Consider the following 21529-nt stretch of genomic DNA (forward strand, 5'->3'; position numbering starts at 1 on the left):
GATCCGCATGGATCGTGGCAGGGTCAGTCGGTAGGCTACCGGGTTGATGACTGCCTCGACAGGGAACGGGCTGATGAATTGGTGGTCCAACTTCTTTACCGGGCGGTCGGATGGGAAGTGTTTGGTGGAGAGCAACACCTGGTCTCCGACCGCCAGCGGGGGCATTGCCCGTCGGGAGCGGTCGGCGGACCGTTTGTAGTCCTCCTTTGCCCGATCCAGCTGCTGATGTACCAACTGTTGGATTGCATGTAATTCCGTCAGGAAGGTCTGTGTTTCGGGAACAGGAGAGTCCAATGGTGCCAGAGGGAAGAGCCGCGGATGGTACCCCACATTGGCAAAGAACAGGGTCATCTGAGTAGAGGTGTGCTGAGAGTTGTTAAAAGCAAACTCCGCCAGGGACAGGTAATCGGTCCAGTTGTCCTGCTGCTGGTGGATGAAGCAACGGAGATACTGTTCCAGGATACCGATGACCTTCTCTGTACCCCCGTCGGCCTCCGGATGGTGCGATGACGACAGACACACCTGCACCTCCAACGCGGCCATCAGGCTCTTCCAGAAGCGAGCTGTGAACTGAACTCCGTGGTCCGAAACCACCCTGTCCAGTAGACCGTGGAGGCGGAAGATGTGCTGCAGGAAGAGACGGGCCGTTTTTGCGGCTGTGGGCAGCCCGCGGCATGGGATGAAGTGTGCCATCTTGGTGAGCATGTCCACCACCACCAGCACCGTGGTGAACCCAGAGGACTGCGGCAGGTCCGTCAGGAAGTCCATGGAGATTGCTCCCCAGGGTCTGTCGGGTGTCAGCAAGGGCTGGAGGATCCCGGGAGGGGCCCCCTTGGCGGCCTTGGCTTGCCGGCACGGTACGCAGGATGTCACGTAGGCATGTAGATCATGCCGCACTCGGGGCCACCAAAAGGTCCGTGTCACCAGGTGGAGGGTCTTGAAGAACCCAAAATGTTCTGCTGCAGGGTTGTCGTGGCACTGGGTCATGACGAGGGCTCGGAGTGGTCCTGTGGGCACATATAATCGCCCCCGAAACTTGAGTAAGTCCTCCTCCAAGGTCCAAGGAGACGCGGGGCCCACCTCCGCTCTCCTTTGCTGCGAACAGGCATCTTGGCACTGCGCCTCTCGCACCTGGGCCCGCAAGTCCACTGGTTCCCGTACTGCGGCCAAGGCTTCTGCCGGCAGCACCATCCGTGGAGGAAGGGGGTCCTTGGTGCAGAGGTACTCCGGCTTGCGGGATAGGGCATCCGCCCTCCGGTTGTGACCGCTGGGAATGTAGGTCACGCGGAAGTTGAACCAGACAAAAAACAACGACCACCGGATCTGCCGCTGGTTCAACTTCCGAGCTGTGGTGAGGTGCTCGAGATTCCGATGGTCCGTTCGGACCTCCACCTGATGTTGGGCCCCCTCCAGATGGTGTCGCCAAGCCTCGAATGCAGCCTTGATTGCCAGCAACTCTTTTTCCCAGATGGTGTAGTTACGCTCGGAAGGATTGAGTTTCCGGGAGTAGTAAGCGTGGGGAAAAAGTGTGCCGCCATACGTCGGAGCCTGTAGGAGCACCGCTCCAAGAGCCACATTGGACGCGTCCGTCTCCACCACAAACGGCCATAGTGAGTCGGGATGCCTCAGGACGGGTTCCGTGACGAAGGCTTTCTTGAGGGCTGTGAATGCTTCTTGCTGCGGGGGACCCCACCAGAACATGACCTTCTTCCTGAGGAGCTGGGTAAGTGGAGCCGTCAGTGTGGCGAAGCCCAGGATGAAGGTCCGGTAGTAGTTGGCAAAGCCCAGCAGGCGCTGAACATCCTTCCCCCGACAAGGGGCTTCCCAGCTACACAAAGCTTCTACTTCGCGTGGGTCCATGGCTATGCCCTCGAGCAAGATGATATGCCCAAGGAATTCTATGAAAGTCCGGAAGAAGATGCATTTCTCCAGCTTCGCATTGAGTTGTTGCTCCCGCAAGCGTTGCAGAACCAGACTGACGTGTTGAAGATGGCTTTCTCTGGACCGGGAGTAAATCAGGATGTCATTCAGGTAGATCACCACGAACCAATCCAACATGTCTCGGAACACGTCGTTCATGAAGTGCTGGAAAATGGCGGGAGCGTTGGTCAACCCAAATGGCATGACAGTGTATTTGTAGTATCCGTATCGGGTGCTGAATGCCGTCTTCCATTCATCTCCCTCTCGCATCCGCACCAGGTTGTAGGCCCCCCGGAGATCGAGCTTGGTGAAGATCATGGCCTCCCACAACCTCTCCAGCAGCTCCGGGATGAACGGCAGGGGGTAGCGATTCCGCACCGTAATGGCGTTTAGCTGGCGGTAATCACAGCACAGGCGCAAGTCCCCTGTCTTCTTTTTCACGAAGAGGATCGGGGCCGAGAGAGGGGACTTTGAAGGCCGGATGAACCCTCGGGCCAGATTTTTGTCCAGGAAGTCCCTGAGGGCGGCCAACTCAGGCTCCGACATGGAATACAGGCGTCCCACAGGCAGTGGTGCGTTGGGCAGAAGGTCCACGGGGCAATCATAGGGCTGATGCGGGGATAGTCGGTCTGCCTCCTTCTCGCTGAACACGTCGGTGAAGTCCGTCAGCTCAGGAGGCAAGGAAATGGCAGTGGTGGGGACGTTCTGGCCGGCACAGGTGTGGTGGATGTGGTCGACGCACTGCAGACTCAGGAAAGAGATGGCGTTCCACGACCAGGTCACCTGAGGATCGTGGGTCCGAAGCCAGGCCAACCCAAGGACCAAGGAAAAATGAAGGTCCGCCGTGACATAAAAATGGATCGCCTCCTCATGGTCCCCAATAGCCAGGCGCAAAGGCTGGGTGGCGAATTTAATGGGGCCGGACACCAGTTCTCGTCCATCAATTGTCTCTACCCGCATCGGAGGGTCCACCGGAACCACGGGGACCGCAAACTGGGTCACAAAGGCCTGGTCCATAAAGTTTGTTGTGGCCCCTGAGTCCACCAGCGCATGCGCCTGGAGCCCGTCCGACTGGTTCCCCAACCATATTCGTGTGTTCAGAATCAGATGCCGAGGGGGCCCAGAATCTACTTCCGCAACGTCCAGTGGGGGCTTGGTACATGCCCGACCTAGGGTTTCCCCGAGGTTGGGCCTGCTCCGTTTCCCGATTGGTCACGCTATGATTCGGGGACCGGCGTGTGTGCCCCACTTTGCTTTCTGGGGTAAGAAGCGGCGAAGTGGCCGGGCTCCCCACAGTACAGGCACATCCGGTTCCGCTCCTGGGCTGTCAGGCGAGGTCTGGCCGCTCCCAACTCCATGGGCTCCTCCGCAGCGGTTACAAAATGTGTGGCGACCCGGGGTGTTGGTGGCGCAGGAAGCGGGGGTGCAGATGTCGATGGCGGGTCCCGGGGGCGCGACGGGACGATCGCCGTGCAGACGGGCGTCGAGGCGGAGACAAAGGGGCACCAAGTTGTCGAGGGTCCGCGGCACATCACCCAGGCCAGCTCATCTTGCAGTTCCTCTGAGAGTCCCTTCTGGAACACATCCACCAGCGCTGAATCATTCCAGTCAGAGTCCTGGCACAAAAGAAGAAATTTGGCGATGTACTCCTGCAGGGGGCGCTTCCCTTGACAGAGTTCCTTAAGGCGCCTGGTTGCCATCAGAGTCCGAACGGGGTCCTCGTACATGATGCGCAGGTGCTGCTAAAAACGCTGTTGGTCCGCCAGCAGGGGGCTGTCCTGGAGCAAGAGGGGCGTGGCCCATCGGGCAGTCGAGCTGGAAAGAAGGTTAATCACGAAGGCCACCTTAGCCCGGTTGTCTGGGAAATCCTCTGGCCGCATAGCCATGTAGAGCTGGCACTGTCCCAAGAAGGTCGGGAACATCTCGGGCTGCCCAGAAAACTTATCCGGCACGGTTATCGGGCACTTGCGACGAGGAGGAGGAGTGGGAGGACCGGGTGGGGGGGGCTGCAGGCACATTCCCGGCAGCAAGTTGGCCTGCCAAGTGAGCCACTTGGTGCTGTAGCTGTTGATTAGCCGCTTGTAGCTGCTGTAACTGCTGCTGTACCTGCTGCTGGACCATCTTTGGTGGAAGATGGTTTAGTCGGGATCTTGGACAAAAATGTTCTGTTTCTTTCCCCCAATACGCCCAACAAAGAGTCAGTCAAAGGCCTTCTTTTCTAATTTATTTACATAGATAAATGTTCTGGCCACGTCTACCCACCGGCCTGCCAAGTCTCTGGAGATAACTAGGAAATTATAGATTAGGCCAGAGTTACTCACGAATATATTCTTCCCTCCATTGATACAGTTTGCCCGCGCAAATTCATTGCTTTGTCCAAGACAAAAAGCCAGGAAGTTCCGCCTACTGCTTTTATAGTGTAAGTAGATGTCACTGCATGACTCATTTTTTGGCTTTGTCCCAACGCCTCCTCTGCTGCGCACGCCGGTCACGTCTGCGCAGTCTTGCTTCAAGCCAAAACTCTTCTTGGGGCGTTGCCAAATCAGAAGAAGGCCCGGGAGAATCAGGCCTTGCCGGCCCCTCCTCCTCCCTTTGGGTGGGTGCCAGGGAGAAAGAGGGTCCAGGAGAAGCAGGCCTTTCCAGGTCTTCTCCCTCACTTTCTGAATCATCCGGGTCCAGGAGTCCAAGTCCAGGAACCTGGGTCACAACTTAGAGGTTGGCCATTTTTGTTCATCTTCCCGACGCCAAACTGACCTAAACAAGTGGGCCAAGAACTATAATCAGCTCCAATTCTGTCATTAAAATCACCAGGGACGAACAGTGGTTCTTTCTCAGGGATTTTCTTGATAGTAGCAGCCAAATAGTGGTAGAATTTGTCTTTGCATTCTACTGAAGATGATAATGTCGATGCCTATGCTCTAATAAGAGTAACCAGCCCTGCTGATGAGTGGAGCTGCAAGGACAGAATTACTTCACTTCCTGCAGCAGGTGGAGTAATGGATCCTAGTAGGGTGTTTCTGACTCGAAGCCAACCCCTTATTTCCTAAACTCTTTTGATGATTTTCCCTGCCAGAAGAACAAGAAGTTTCTCTCCTTAATAGATCCCGAGTCTAACATTGCCCTTGTCTGTTGAAGGGCAATGATGTCCATCTGCAGTCTGCTCAACTCCATGTCAATGGCAGCTGTCTTACGTACATATCTATCTCTTGGAAATTGTCAGAAAGGCCGGGGGTCATTGTCCGAACATTCCAGGTGCCCAACTTTAGGGCTAAAGTTTTCTTATGTTTGTTGCATGCTGCAAAGTTATTGATCTGCTTGTCGGCTTTTACCCTAAACCCCACGCACCCTGTGAGGTTAACAGACCGTGGCAGGGCAGCACCTTACTGGTTGGGCCACCAGCTTAAGGTGGGCAGTAGCTGCCCAATGAGGTACAATGACCTCTCCAACCGATGAAATCATGCTCTGCACCAATCAAGCAAAGACTTATAACTGGTAATTGCCACTTCACGTTTGTTTCAATGCTGTGTGCAAAGCTGGAGTGTCCTCTCCAGAGCATGAGGCCTGGGTAAATTAATATGGAAGATAGACTGTTACCCAAGCAGCAACCCCCCCCCCTCTCCACATTGCTGAAATAATCCAATGGAATGGCAAAGCCGATACAATTAGTTCCAGCTGCATCACAGGAGTAACCAGAACGTGATTATACACAGTCACAAACTGCTTCCGGGTCTCCGGCTCCGGATTTTGCCTCGAGGTTGACTCCTGAAGCCTTTTTCAGTAGTAGATATGGCCACAAGGCAGTGGAGGTTTGTAATCAGAGTTTCCCTTCTAGAAGATGGTTCTGCCGTTTTATCTGCCATTGGGGCATAAAGCCCTCTTCTGCCTTCAAAACACTTGACCATCTTCTCCTGTAACCCTGGAAAGAGGCCCTTATGAGGTGCTACCAGCCGGGCCAGCTGGACCAAGGTTTTTTAGAGAGGTATTACTCCTCTAGCAGTCCTCCTCACTCCAGGACTCCTGCTACAGGTTTTGCCTCGAGATTGTCTCCTGAAGACTTTCCCATAGATGGGTATAGCCACAAGACAGTGGAGGTTTGAGATTGGAGTTTTCCTTCTCCTACATGAGTTGCCTTCCAAGGCTGACAGACACCATCTAACCAGTTTGTCCCATGCACACAGCTAACAGACTGTCCATTTACACTCAATCAAACAGCCACTCTCCCCTTCCCCTAGAAACAAGCAGATTCATTCATGAGATGGAGCATCTTCCTCCCTGCACTCACATGATTCACTCACTCAGACAGACAATCCCCTTCCCCCTAAAAACAAGCAGGTTTACCCATGAGGAGAGCTGGAACACCTTCCTCCCTGAAGTCACATGGTTCAATCTCTCAAACAAACACTCCCCTTCCCCCTAAAAACAAGCAAGTAAAGAAGTAAATATTTGTTTAAAAATTAAATTAAATTGGAAATGGAATCCCCAAAATAAAAGGCATGATATTAAGAACGCATATTAAGATGCTGGAACTATAAACCTACCTTTTCTTCAAATAATTTGCCATAAGTAACGGAGTTATAAGTTAAAATAAACAAGAGAAATAAATTGGACTTGTCAAAATAAGAGCAGAGCTGCAACGGAGTCAGAATAAAAGCAGAGAGGCAGCAGAGTGAAGTAAAGAGCGCTATCTGCTTATGACAGTGATTTTTTGCAATTTGGGAGTAAATATTAAAATGAAGGGAAAGGTTGAACTGTACATATTTACCTTCTAACCACTGGAGACTGGAATATTAAAAAAGAATTTGTGTCTGGGGACTCCTAAATACTATTGGATGTACAAAAACGACTTGAGGAGTGGAGGATCCCTGAAGCAACTAACTGATTTGATTGAACATTGATGAGACATTTAAATTTGACTTCGAGGTTTGGTTTCTGAATTGACGATTGTGGAGACTCAAACGGAATGGAGTTAATGATCCCAAACATTAAGGACATTAAGGATCTTATCCTGGAACTACACAAGGACATGGTGGAAATATTTGATTGTATAGATAGAAGACAGGAAAATTGTATACAAGAGACAAGGAGAAAGACCAGGACAAGAAGGAAAGAATGGAATCATCAGCTGGAGCAGAAGGGGAATTAGGCCTGTGAAGCCAACAAAAAGAAGATAACAAGATACATTATTAAAATTAATAAGAATTGAGGAATTAAAACGGGAGGAAAACATTTTAAAAGATTTTAAAAAGAAATGGGAGGAATGGGAAGAGGTTTGGAGGGAAACGATAGGATTTATAGCAGAAAGCTTTCAAATTAAACAGTGGGAAAAGACAGGGCAAGGGGGAAAAAATTAAATTATGGATTCAGATTATAAACTTCGAAGTAGATGGAATAAAACAGTTAAGAAGAAAACAGGAGACAAGTTAAAAAAAGGTAGAATTAAATGTGAATAAAATATAAGAGATAATGGTTAAGGATAATGGTTAAAGAGTTATGTAATATTTATTTATTTATTTATTTATTTATTTATTTATTTATTTATTTATTTAATCGCATTTTTATACCGCCCTATCTCCCGAGGGACTCAGGGCGGTTTACAGCCTAATAAAAACATACATATAAATACAAAATAAAACACCAATTAAAAAACTTATTAAATAAGGCCGAATATTAAAAGTTTACAATAAGATAATAAAAACCCCGTTAAAACCAAATTTAAAATTTAAAAATCTAGTCCAGTCTGCGCAAATAAATAGATGTGTCTTAAGCTCGCGGCGAAAGGTTCGAAGGTCAGGAAGTTGGTGAAGTCCTGGGGGAAGTTCGTTCCAGAGGGTGGGGGCCCCCACAGAGAAGGCCCTTCTCCTGAGCGTCGCCAGTCGGCACTCCTGGCTGATGGTACCCTGAGGAGTCCCTCCCTGTGAGAGCGCACGTACGGTGGGAGGCAATCGGTGGCAGAAGACGGTCCCGTAAGTAACCCGGCCTTATGCCATGGAGCGCTTTGAAGATAGTTACCAAAACCTTGAAGCGCACCCGAAAGGCCACAGGTAGCCAGTGCAGTCTGCGCAGAAGAGGTGTCACATGGGAGCCACGAGGGGCTCCCTCTATCACCCGCGCAGCCGCATTCTGGACCAACTGGAGCCTCCGGGTGCTCTTCAAGGGGAGCCCCATGTAGAGAGCATTGCAGTAATCCAGATTATTATATGGATTATATATAATCCATATTATATGTTAATAATTGTATTAATATTAGAATGATATAGGCTGGACAATTACCATATTTTTCAGAGTATAAGACGCACCTTTTTACCCCCAAAAAGAGGGTGGAAATCTGGGTGCGTCTTATAGTCCAAATGTAGCCCCGCTCACCCACCGGCCCCCATCCTGTGGACATTTTTGGGCAGTTCCAGGCGGTGGGAATCTGGGTCAAGACAGATTCCAAAGACAGCTTTCCTTCCCAAATCCAAAGGAAAGCGTTTTTGGGCAGCAGACCCGCAATCCCCTTCCTGATTCCAAAAATGGGGTGTGCAGAGCTTAAAAAAACTGCATCGCGTTTCAGGCAGGAGGAAAGGGAAGGTGTGTCTGCTGAGAAGGAGGACGAGGCCATGCAGCTCTGCAATGTGCAGTGGGAAGGAAAGCATTTTCAGGCGGCAGCGCTGCAGTCCCCTTCCCGTATCCAAAACAGTTCCCAGTTCTCCGCTCACATTGCAGGGGAACTGGCTGCCACCTGAAACGCAGCTCTGAGAATTGCATTGGGGATCAGGCCAATGGGCAGCAGTGGCTGGAAAGGAGGGATGTTTCACTTTAGGGGCTCCCGCTCGACCCCTGGGCATGGAGAGGGCTTAGGCGGTGGTGGCTCCTCCTCCCTCATTGCTGGGGAGTAAAGTCATTACAGCCATTGTCTGCTCTGAGTTGCCTGCTGGGCGGCCGGAGAGGTGACCAGCCGCGAATCTTGGCGCCTTGTTCGCCAAAACCACCAGGCAGATTCCCCCACCCCACCCCAGACCATCCTGAAGAGGTTGGTTCCTCAGGCTGTGCTGCAACCCTCCCTCCAGAGCATGTGAGGGGTCTTTTCGGGGGAAAGCAAGTAGTCCCTGTGGATCGCAAGAGCACCCCGATAAGTTTTCTGGAAAAGAACTTCTCAGTACTGGTATTGGTATCAACGCCCTCTTTCCCCAGCTGAGTCTATGAGGCATCTCTTCCTTGCAGGAGGAGGAGGGTGGTGTAAAGCAGTGCCACCTTAAACCAAAGTCTCTGAGTTACTGGGAAAGAAAACCAGGCTTTCAGTGCTTACTATATAGGTAGGAAGATGGGGGCGTCTTGGGAGCGGAGCCTTCGGTGCCAAGTCCCTCTTCTGCCCCCATGAAAATCATTCCCCATTCCACTCATTCCAGTTAATTTTGCATAGAGTGATAGGGCTTATCTTAAACAGATAAAAAGATCTGTGCTGCTCGTTATCAAAATCGAGTGGAAGTGAGGATGCAGCGGATCTTGATGTTGGTAGGCAGAATTCTTTTTTTCTTGTTTTCCTCCCCAAAAATTAAGGTGCGTCTTATACTCCAGTGCGTCTTATACTCTGAAAAATACGGTAGTTTGTATTTAACATAAATAAATAGGATAAACATTACCACTAATAGATATGAAGCTGGAAAATTATGATTGAGAATTCCTTATTAATTGGAAATGAGAGGTTGAATGATGGTATTATTAAAAGTGTATAAAATATGACTTGTGTAAGGTAATGTGAAAGTACATATATTTATGTGTATTAACAAATATACAGAGGAGAAGAATTAAATAATGGGAATATGAATAACAAAACAGTATCATGTCCTTGAATATAATAATGTGGAGGGGGGAAACAGAAGTTTAGAGTGGAAGGGTGTAAAGCAATGTATCACAAAGTCAAATAAGTTAGGAAAAGAAACATGAAAAGCAGACAGAATGAAAATGGTGGTAAGCTTGAAATGTTAGGATGTAAGAAAATGGTATTCAGACAGTATGCTGTTTGATCAATGAAGTGATGTTAGTATTAAAAGAATAATATTGTAGTTGCATATACCGTATATATATATATGATTAGAATGATGTGTGTAAAATTATTAACATGAAGATTAATCAATATATTATGATTATTATTATGATTAAGTGTTTCTTTTATTTTGAATGTAACTTTAAGAAGTATAATTATAGTTGAAAGAGATATTAATCGGAAAATATACCATATCCTGTAGGTATTGGGAATATTATATACAACAATGAAAAGACAGAGAAATGGAGTGGAGTGGAAGGGAGTAGGAGAGGAGGGGAGAAAGAGTAAGGGTAGAGAGGAGAAAGGAGAGAAGGAAGTGGAGGGGAAGTGAAGAGTAGAAAGGGAAGAAGAGGGAACCAGAGAAAAAGAGAGAAGGGAAATAGGGGAGAGGAGAAGGAGAGAGGAAAGTAGAGGGGAAAAGAAGAAGGAAGGAGGGAAGTAGAGAGAGGGGAAAAGGGAAGTGAGGGAGGAGAAAGAAGAGGAAAGGAGATGGATTGGTGTTTTAAAATTGTATGAAATATGGTGTACAGGAGAAAAAAAACAGATGGGCAATTTCGTATTTTTTCTACTTGAGGTTATACTATTGAAATTATAACGAAAGATAATACGGTGGATGTTAAAGCATATCAGTTTAGATATTATTGCATCTAAATATTAACAAGATTTACATGAAAATAAAAAATGTGTGTAACAGATAGGGGTAAATAATATGGAATAAGGAAAATAATTATGAATATGTTTATTTGTATTGAAATGTATGATACACAAACACACACCATCCACATAATGATATGTATAATTTTTTTAAAAATAAAAACTTGATGGAAAATAAATAAGGCTGTACATGATCTTTGAAAAGGGGGTGCATCATATGGAAATGCATTTGAAAACCTATTCAAATCAATAAAGCAACTGTATCTTTTTGCACTTATATGAGCCCCCCCCTCTCCCCCCAGGAGATAAATTTGTTTTATTGATTTGAAAAGAGGTGTTTTAGACAGGATCTACGACAATTTGCTGCAGCCAACTCACCATGGCCAACTCAACATGGGACAAGAATTACACTAATATTGAAAAAATAGGGAAATAGAATCATTAAAGAAAGGCTATCAAAGGTGGGACAAAATAAAATGTAAATGACAAAAATTAAAATATTTTAAAATTATTTTAAATGATTAAATTGAATAGTTGAATTGTCCTGCGGTGAGTTATCCTGTGGCAAGTTGGCAATAGTGAGTTGGCCATGGTGAGTTGACCATGGGGATTTGGCCATGGTGAGTTGGCTGCAGCAAGTTGTCCATTTTGTTTCAGACATGCTCCTACAAATTGCAAAGTGTATCTTTCAAAAGGTTTGAAGAATTCTACTGAATAGCAAGATGAGTTACTTGATTCAGTAGCTATGATTGAACTACATTTTCCAGTATCTTCTTTCATTGGTTTTTCACTCCTATGTCCACAATTCTATCAAAACCAATGTGAAAAAGAAGTTTTTATTGAAAATAAATGGCTAATCTTTTCAGTGAAGGAAATTATGTGTAAAACTATGAAAAGCATGTCTTACAAAATATATTTATGACAATATATGAAATCATTACAATGATTTCACTCTCTCTCTCTTCATGAGGGCTAATATAAGAGTTATTGGATTGAACTGGGGAGACAGTAGAAACTACAGGATGCCTTTGAGCTAATTTCTTTCTCGGGCAAACTACTGATGACAGGATTGTTGTTACAGAATTAAATAAAAATAAGTTTAATGTAAGCTATCTTGAAATAAGTAAGAAATTCATATTTTTTCCCTCTTTCAATGTCTTTCTATTTTCCTTTTGCAGTTTTTCCTAAAAACAATATTGATAACCTGAAATAATATGTCCTGAATAATGAATAAGCCATTACTTTGTAAGCATTAGAAAATACTAAGCACTTTTTGCATGCATTGATAGCAAACTATGTTGTATTTAGCATAACAGAAGGAAGAAATTAATGGAGAATGGAAGTTAACCAATATCCATTATGATTTTTATTCTTGCTTAATCATCTATGAAATGAGAAAGTGTTGTAGTTGATATATTGATGCAATTTTCCAAAATCATTGATATATAACTTTTTCATCTGAATTTTATTTAAAGGTCGAACACTTTCGGATGTTAGTCATATTTCAAATATCAACTTAAGTGACATTAATGAAACATCATGTAGTTCTATTTTGAATAGCAGACTGGATCCTTCGCCTGATGATCTGAACAACCTGAATATTAGTTCTTTGCAAGCACGTGAGGATTTACTGGATGGATGCCGAGTATGTTTAATAGTGCATGTTGAATTGTAAAATTTTCCAGATAATGCTATAGATTTTAGAATTTGTGAAATTATATTGTTCATGAATGTAACTAAGCAGAATCTGATGTTTCACCTCTGAATAATTGGTTAAAAGCAATTGTCCATTATTATTGCATCTAGGATTGATAAAAAGAAGGCAAAAGCCATTACTTACAAACTCTGTGTTAAATTATTTTCTTTCCTCATGGAACTGAATTAAATAATATTTCAATGCAATACCTCATTGATAATATAGCAAATTAAAAAAGATCAGTAGTAGGAACATACTGAAGAAATGCTGAATACTGAGTTGTGCTAGTATCAGAGTAATATATAATAAATAGTAATGAACTATGACAGCCAGTTTAGTATACTGGTTATGGAATCAGGTTAGAAATTGAGAGACTGAGTTATATTCCCTCCTGAGGCACATAGCAAATTGGATTACATTGAGCCAGTCACTTTCTCTCAACCATGGGAATGAGACAATGACAAATCACTTTTGACAAACAGATATGATTGAATGGAAGAAAAAAACTATACTACAATGAACAATACTATAATGCTATAGATAAAATTTGAATGATGCTGTAACTGAAAGGAAATGGAATCAATGTTCCCTGAGTTTGGTTGTTTGCTTACAGATACTTCATTATCTTACTGGGTAACATCATCGGTGTTAATAAGTGTGAGGTGTGCTCCTTGTTTGTTTATTATTTGATAAATGTATATGGCCATCTAACATGGCGATTATGTATAGTAGCTTGCCCTCCCAGTGTTGATGGGGGTATGATTTTCTTTTTGCTAGTTTCTGGATTAATGTATTGTTCAAATCTTGACTACAGCTAATTAATGACTTTTTCTTGTGTCTTCTGACTGCTAGTTGGTATTCATGAATGCACTCTGCTTGTCTTCTGCCTATTTGTCCTACTTAATGGCTATTACAGTCCTTACATTCTGTGATATACAGGGCTCCTTTTTCGTTGTTGTTGTTGTTCTTGGGTTAGTGCAGGGGTGTCACACTCTATCGCATTGGGCTGGATCATGATGTATTGTGACATTTTTGGTGTTTGCGAAAGCTGGAGTGGGCTACCAGTTTGACAGGCCTGGGTTAGTGGATCTTTTGGTTTGCTTAAGTTGTTTTGGGAGGCTTTAGTTGGTTTGTGCTCTAAAAAGATGCTGTGTGGTTATAATAGCCTGTTGGTTGTTTCTGAGATGTTTTCGATATATGGAGTGGTAGTATCCTTTATATATAGTAGATTTATTGGTTTTCAAAAGTAAAACTTGAAATATAAAATTACCATAAAAAGGAAAAATTTGGAAGGTGGACAATGAGGAATATTTAAAAACTGACACACAAAAACACAAAAATAACATGAAAAAAATTATTTCCAATCCTTTTAGGAATGGATACATGAGAAAGTACTCTTTTGTTTTAATTTAACCAAAAACAAATACAAAATTAAATATGAAAGGTATATCAAATAATCAAACAATCAAATAATGACATCAATATATATTAACTTTAATTTTAAATAAAACATATAATCCATGAATGCATCATAAGAATAATCCCACACATAATATTTCTTAAATGTTTATTAAACATCTTCTACTTTAAGTTTAAACAAACAGATAAGAACGTAAAATGTATACTTCTTAAACTTCAACAGTACCAATATTTCTATAACTAATCTAGTCATTAAATCCCAAAATCTGAGCTCATTTTTCTTTATCAAGTAAAAAGTCCAAAAGTGATCTTCATGTAGAAAAAAAAGTAGCCAATTTATTTATTTTATTTATTTGATTTGATTTGATTTTTATACCGCCCTTCTCCCGAAGGACTCAGGGCGGTGTACAGGCATAATAAAACCGACAATACAATATACAAGTTTAAAATACGATTTAAAAAACTTATTTAAATTAGCCCAGTGATTAAAATTTACCATACTAAGACCCCGTTTAAAATTAATAAATTTAACATTAAAATCCCCATTTAAGCCAGCCCCGCGCGGATAAAAAGATGGGTCTTGAGTTCGCGACGAAATGTCCGAAGGTCAGGTATTTGGCGTAAACCCGGGAAGCCTGCTCCAGAGTGGGAGCCCCCACAGAGAAGGCCCTTCCCCTGGGGGCCGCCAGCCGACATTGTTTGGCGGACGGCACCCTGAGAAGTCCCTCTCTATGGGAGCGTACGGGTCTGTGGGAGGCGTGTGGTAACAGCAGGCGGTCCCGTAAGTACCCAGGTCCTAAGCCATGGAGCTCTTTAAAGGTCATAACCAACCCCTTAAAGTGCACCCGGAAGGCCACAGGCAGCCAGTGCAGGCTGCGCAGGAGCGGTGTTACATGGGAGCTACGTGTAGCTCCCTCTATAACCCGCGCAGCTGCATTCTGGACTAACTGAAGCCTCCGAGCGCACTTCGAGGGGAGCCCCATGTAGAGAGCATTACAGTAATCCAAGCGAGAGGTAACGAGCGCATGAGTGACCGTGCATAAGGCATCCTGATCAAGGAAGGGGCGCAACTGCCGAACCAGGCGAACCTGGTGGAAGGCCCTCCTGGAGACGGCCGTCAAATGATCTTCAAACGACAGCCGATCGTCCAGGAGGACACCCAAGTTGCGCACCCTATCCTTTGGGGCCAGTAACTCGCCTCCAACAGCCAGCCGCGGCTGCAGCTGACTGAATCGGGGTGCCGGCATCCACAGCCACTCCGTCTTGGAGGGATTAAGCTTGAGCCTGTTTCTCCCCATCCAGACCCGTACAGCCTCCAAACACCGGGACAGCACTTCAACAACTTCATTGGGGTGGTCCGGGGTGGAAAAGTACAGCTGGGTGTCGTCAGCGTACTGCTGGTATCTCACCCCGAAACCACTGATGATCTCACCCAACGGCTTCATATAGATGTTGAACAGCAGGGGCGAGAGAATCGACCCCTGCGGGACCCCACAAGTGAGGCCCCTCGCGGTCGACCTCTGCCCCCCTGTCAACACCGTCTGCGACCGGTAGGAGAGATAGGAGGAGAACCACCGATATACGGTGCCTCCCACTCCCAATCCCCCCAACCGGCGCAGCAGGATACCATGGTCGATGGTATCGAACGCCGCTGAGAGGTCTAATAGGACCAGGGCAGAGGAACATCCCCTGTCCCTGGCCCTCCAGAGATCATCCACCAATGCGACAGAGATGTTTTATCTCTGATCAAAGCAGTGGATTTAACTGTCAGTTCTCTTCAAATAAAGGCTTTCTGTGATAATTGCAGAGGAACTATCTGAAACATTGTCTATGGAGATTCTCAGTCATCCAGATAATGCTTGTCCCAAAGGTGCTTTTTCCTATGATGACTGCTACAAGACAGCACCTTGGGTGACAGAGCCAATATCAGCCACATATGTGCCATGCTGGACCTCTACTTGACTACTACTTATTTTAAATACAATGAAGGTTTCTACAGCCAAAAACTGGCTGTGCCATGGATTCACTGTGTCCCCCATTGTGACCAATCTCTACATGGAAGAGGTAGAAATTAAAGCTTTACATTCCTTCACAGGAATTCCATCCACTCACTGGATGATACTTGGGTCAAGATCAAGGTAGTGGATGATACTTGGGTCAAGATCAAAACACAGGAAATGGAAGTATTCAGTACGCACTAAGGAAGCAAGACGCCTTAACATTGAAGTTTATAAAAAACCCCATATACAGATCAATATTTTTATTTGATTCCCACCACCCACTGGAGCACAAAATGGAAGTCATCAGAACCCTACCCCATCGAGCTGAAGGCCTGGCTACCAGCAAAGATGGAAAAGAAAAAGAACTAAAACACATTAAGGAAGTCCTCAGAATGTGTGGCTATCCCAAGTGGCCTTCATCAAATCTCAAAAAAGACCCTACAGGAGCTGTTCCATGACAAGACAATGAAGAGAACAATAAATGAAGCAACGTCATTCCATAGGTTGCAGGAATATTGGAAAAGCTAGGAGGCTCTTCAGCCAACACAACATACGTGCACATTTCAAACCCAAGAATACATTAAGGCAGAAGCTTTTCCACCCCAAGGATAAAACACCCAGACATAAACTGAGCAATGTGATACATACAATACAATGTAGTGAGCTAAATGCAGATCTGTTCATTGGGAAAACAAAACAACCACTTCATAAATGCATGGCACAACATAGGAGAACAAAACCATCAGGACAAGATTCAACAATGCATCTGGATTTAAAAGACAAAGACCACTCTTGAAGTCCTCATTTTGGACTGGTTTGAAAGAGGGGTCAAAGAGGCCATCTATGTCAAAATTGAACAGCCCTCTCTCAACAGACGGTGAGGGATACGACATCATCTATCTCTAGTCTACAACACAATCCTCTCCAGTTCCAAGAAGGCTCCATACGCATTTGCACTACTCATGTGTCCTTGATGACATAGATAAATCTCCAGGTGGCCTTAACAATTCACTAAAAGAATGCAAGTGACTAGCTATCTTCAAGGAGTATAAATCCTTCCATTCCCCACCATCCAGTCAGAGCTGAAGAAGCTTCTTGGATGAGACATAAAATATCTTCAAAGAAAAACCAGAAAGTCCAGTTGTCTCTTGAAAAAACACCTTTAGAACTATCAAAATATTTTTGCTTTGTATCTGTTCCAAACTCTCAGGATGGCAAGTGACTCTTAAAATCTTAAAATGAACTTTAACTTTATTATACTTTAAGCAACCGTGCCAGGATTATCCTTTCCAGGATACAGTATTGGATGTACTACGGTGCATTGAGTGATTAGGCATTCTTTGATAAAGTTGTATGCATATTCATTTTGTTGGAAAATACTGTATAGGTTATCTGTTTCATTTTTTTTTATTGCAGTGTGTTTATATACATCAGAATAATGTTCTTGCACGTCTCCTGTGGAGTGATCAAAAAGGTAAAGGCCAGCATGTAGTGGAGTTTAATGTATGGCTAAAGGAGTGGTGTAAAAGGGAAGGCTTTGGTTTTATTAGTCATGATGTCTGCAACTGGTCCAATGTAAAACTATGTACAAAAGAAATGGATTGCATCCATCAAAGAAAGTGACTGAGTTACTTAGCAATAGATTCACAGATTTTCTGGATAAATATTTAAACTGAACACTGGGGACAGAGAATTAATTGATACAAAAAATTTCTGTCCCCAGCAATCCAAAATTAATAGGGTTACCAGTGCATGTAACATAGATGTCTGTGTGGGTAAGATTATCAGCCCTGCTATCAAGCAAAACCAAGCATTTAATTGTGAGTGCCATGCCATATGCAATAGTCAAACAGGTGGCAAGAAAGTAGGGGCAGTCAGGCACAACATAGGTTATGTAGACAGTAAACACAAAGTCAATCAAAATGGACTCAAATGTCTATACACCAGTGCACAGAGTATAAGTAATAAACAGGGTGAATTAGAAATTCAAGTAAATGAGGGCAGATATGATATTGTTGCCATTACGGAAACTTGGTAGGATGAAACCGACAAATGGAACATACAGCTAGAGGGATATAAATTATTTAAAAGAAATAGACCAATAAAAGAGGAGGTGGAGTTGCACTATATATAAGAAATAATTATATCTCTACAGAAATAGAGCACAACAATTATGAAAATTATCTTGAATGCATTTGGGTCAATATTAAAGGGAGGGGGGGAATGATATTGCCATAGGTCTATACTATAGGCCACCCAACCAAACAGAGGAAGTAGATGAACTTTTTGCTAGTCAGCTAACTAAGGTATGTAGGAAGCACATCACAGTAGTAATGGGGGATTTTAACTACCCTGACATCAACTGGGAGACAAACTTCACCAAGTGGAAGATCCAACAGGTTTCTAACAAACCTAGCAGACAACTTCATTTCCCAAAAAGTAGAGAAGGGAACAAGGGGATCAGCCATATTGGATTTAATTCTCATTAACAGAGATGAAATGATAGAAGGTGTTGAAGCTACAGGAACCTTGGGGGCAAGTGATCACGCAATACTGGAATTCAACATTACGCAAACACAAGTAGTAAAGTCAAATTAGAGTCTTGGACTTTAAGAGAACTAATTTCAATAAACTTAGAGAGAGCTTGAGAAGGATTCCATGGATGAGAATCTTCAAGGGGAAACAACTCAAGAAGCTTGGGAAATTTTGAAAAGCGAGATTATAAAAGCACAGTCTAGCACAATACCAATGAAGAAGAAAAATAATAAATCTCAAAAGAAACCAACATGGATGCATAAAGAACTATCTGACAAATTGAAAGACAAAAAAGGACAAGTATAAAAAGTGGAAAGAGGGGCAAATAACTAAGGCAGAATATCAGCAAATAGCCTGAGCCTGTAAAGATGAAGTGAGGAAAGCTAAGGCTCACAATGAACAAAGGCTAGTAACAAAAGTAAAAAATAACAAAAAAAAGCTTCTTCCAACATGTTAAAAACAAGAAAAAAGTAAAGCAAATAATTGGCCCATTGCTGGGAGAAAGTGGCAAGAAGGTGACAAGCAGCAGGGAAAAAGCAGATCTACTTAACTCATTTTTTGCCTCTGTCTTTACACAAAAGGAAAAAACAATCCAACCTATCAAAAACAGCACCACAAAAAACAGATTAGGAACACAAGTTAAAATAGGAAAAAAATGGTAAGTGAACATCTGTCTACCCTAGACGAGTTCAAATCACCAGGACCAGATGGATTTACACCCCAAGGTTCTGAAGGAACTGGCAGACGAGATCTCAGAACCATTGAACTATATCTTTCAAAGATCCTGGAGCACAGGGATACCAGGGAAGATTCTGGAAAAGATAATCAAGCAACGAATCATTGAACACCTAGAAGCAAACAAAGTAACCAAAAGCCAACATGGGTTTGTCAAAATCAGATCATGCCAGACTAATCTCATTGCATTCTTTGACAAAATTAGTGGACCAGAGGAATGCTGTCGATATAATTTACTTGGACTTTAGTAAGTAAGTAAGATAAAGTAGACCAAAAACCTACTACTAGATAAAGTAGAAAAATGTGGGTTAGACAGCACCACCACCAGATGGATTCGTAACTGGCTAACCAACCGCACTCAACGTGTATCCTCAACGGAACTACATCCACATGGAGGGAAGTATGCAGTGGAGTACCCCAAGGCTCTGTTTTAGGCCCAGTACTCTTCAACATCTTCATCAATGACTTGGACAAGGGGATAGATGGGGAATTCATCAAATTTGCAGATGATACCAAGCTGGCAAGAATAGCCAACACTCCAGAAGATAGGCTCAGGATACAGAAGGATCTTGACAGACTTGAACATTGGGCACTATCTAATAAAATGAAATTCAACAGTGAAAAAAGTAAGGTTCTACATTTAGGCAAAAAAAAAAATGCACAAGTACCTTATATGTGGTACCTTGCTCAATAGTAGTAACTGTGAGAGGGATCTTGGAGTCCTTGTGGACAACAATTTAGATATGAGACAGCAGTGTGCAGCAGCTGCCAAAAAAGCCAACACAGTTCTGGGCTGCATAAATAGAGGGATAGAATCAAGATCACGTGAAGTGTTAATACCACTTTATAATGCCTTGGTAAGGCCACACTTGGAATATTGCATTCAATTTTGGTTGCCACGATGTAAAAAAGATGTTGAGACTCTAGAAAGAGTGCAGAGAAGAGCAACAAAGATGATTAGGGGACTGGAGGCTAAAACATATGAAGAACGGTTGCAGGAACTCGGTATGCCTAGTTTAATGAAAAGAAGGACTAGGGTAGACATGATAGCAGTGTTTCAATATCTCAGGGGTTGCCACAAAGAAAAGGGAGTCAAACTATTCTCCAAAGCACCTGAGGGTAGAACAAGAAGCAGTGGGTGGAAACTAATCAAGGAGAGAAGCAACTTAGAACTAAGGAGAAATTTCCTGACAGTTAGAACAATCAATAAGTGGAACAACTTGCCTGCAGAAGTTGTGAATGCACCAACCCTAGAAATTTTTAAGAAAATGTTGGATAACCATTTGTCTGAAATGGTGTAGGGTTTCCTGCCTGGGCCGCAGTGTGGCTCAGGCTGTAAGAAGCCTGTTATTAAAACACAGCTGCCTGCAGTAACTGCAGGTTCTAGTCCCACCAGGTCCAAGGTTGACTCAGCCTTCCATCCTTTATAAGGTAGGTTAAATGAGGACCCAGATTGTTGGGGGGGCAATAAGTTGACTTTGTAAATATACAAATAGAATGAGACTATTGCCTTACACACTGTAAGCCGCCCTGAGTCTTCGGAGAAGGGCGGGATATAAATGTAAATAAAAAAATAAATAAAGGTTGGACTAGAAGACCTTCAAGGTCCCTCCCAACTCTGTTATTATGTTAAAAGTTATGTTGTTACTTTGGTAATGGAGTACTTACTTACTCTTGGTTGCCTTTTTTTTTTTTTTTTTTTTGATAGAATTGTGTTTCTAATTTGCTGTTTCTTCTGATGAAGAAAAGGATATTCAGAAAGTATAATGGAATATTGTTTTCATGTTTCCTTGTGATTTTTATTCTTTTAAGTATGTTAATTTATTTTTTTTATATTACATCTTTAGTGTTTCTTTTTTATTACGGTGAAGGTGTCAGTTACATACTGGACTATACTTTCGATTTTATATGTGAGAGTGCTATAGTTTTTAGATGTTGCTATGAGTCCTGAGAATGATAATCTCATGGGTGTTCCTCTGATTTGTTGGTATATTTGTCCATCCAACTGCAAATAGGTAGTGAGGAAGAGATTGAGAACGTTTATGATTCTGGGTATTTCAGTCTTAATGAATTTGGCTAGGTTGCATTGTGTAGTACTGCTGTCTCTGATTAGTTCTGAATCTATGGATGTAAAGTGTATTTGACATTGAATGCTGTTCAAAACATAATTTAAATTTTTAAAAAATCTTTAATTATCTGGAGGCACTGTAGGGGGGAATTGATAGAATATTCACTTTCTTCTGTGCAGTGTCCAAATTCCTTTGTAAGTTCTTTGGCTATGTTGTATGTTGGGGTCTTTGGTAATGATACAGTTAGACAAAGAGATTATGTCAGTCTTCTATTTTTGGGTATCCATAGAAGCTTGGGCGTATGAGTCCACTAATTTCTCCTACCACTTGAATTGCTCTTTCTTGATTGTAGTGTTATTCATCTATTAAGGGGATGTCCAGTTTTTGTAATGCATTGTGTTTACTGGGATGAAAGTTTCTTTGTCTTCTAGTAATTCTTTGACTTTTGTGTAAATTATGTTCTGTCTGGATAGCG

The 21529-nt window shown here is 43.5% G+C and overlaps 1 protein-coding gene across 6 annotated transcripts in view; it reads left to right on the forward strand.

The window, feature by feature from the left end:
* The window catches only part of TOPBP1 (DNA topoisomerase II binding protein 1), a 98975-nt gene that overhangs the window by 19991 nt on the left and 57455 nt on the right, over positions 1-21529 (forward strand). For all 6 annotated transcript variants that reach the window (XM_058179623.1, XM_058179626.1, XM_058179625.1 and 3 more), the window contains one exon: positions 12076-12245. In XM_058179623.1, the coding sequence (XP_058035606.1) occupies positions 12076-12245 (170 nt within the window). The remainder of the gene's footprint in view (positions 1-12075; positions 12246-21529) is intronic.

The sequence above is a fragment of the Ahaetulla prasina genome, chromosome 4, assembly GCF_028640845.1.
Source record: "Ahaetulla prasina isolate Xishuangbanna chromosome 4, ASM2864084v1, whole genome shotgun sequence".
NCBI classification, from domain to species: Eukaryota; Metazoa; Chordata; class Lepidosauria; order Squamata; family Colubridae; genus Ahaetulla; species Ahaetulla prasina.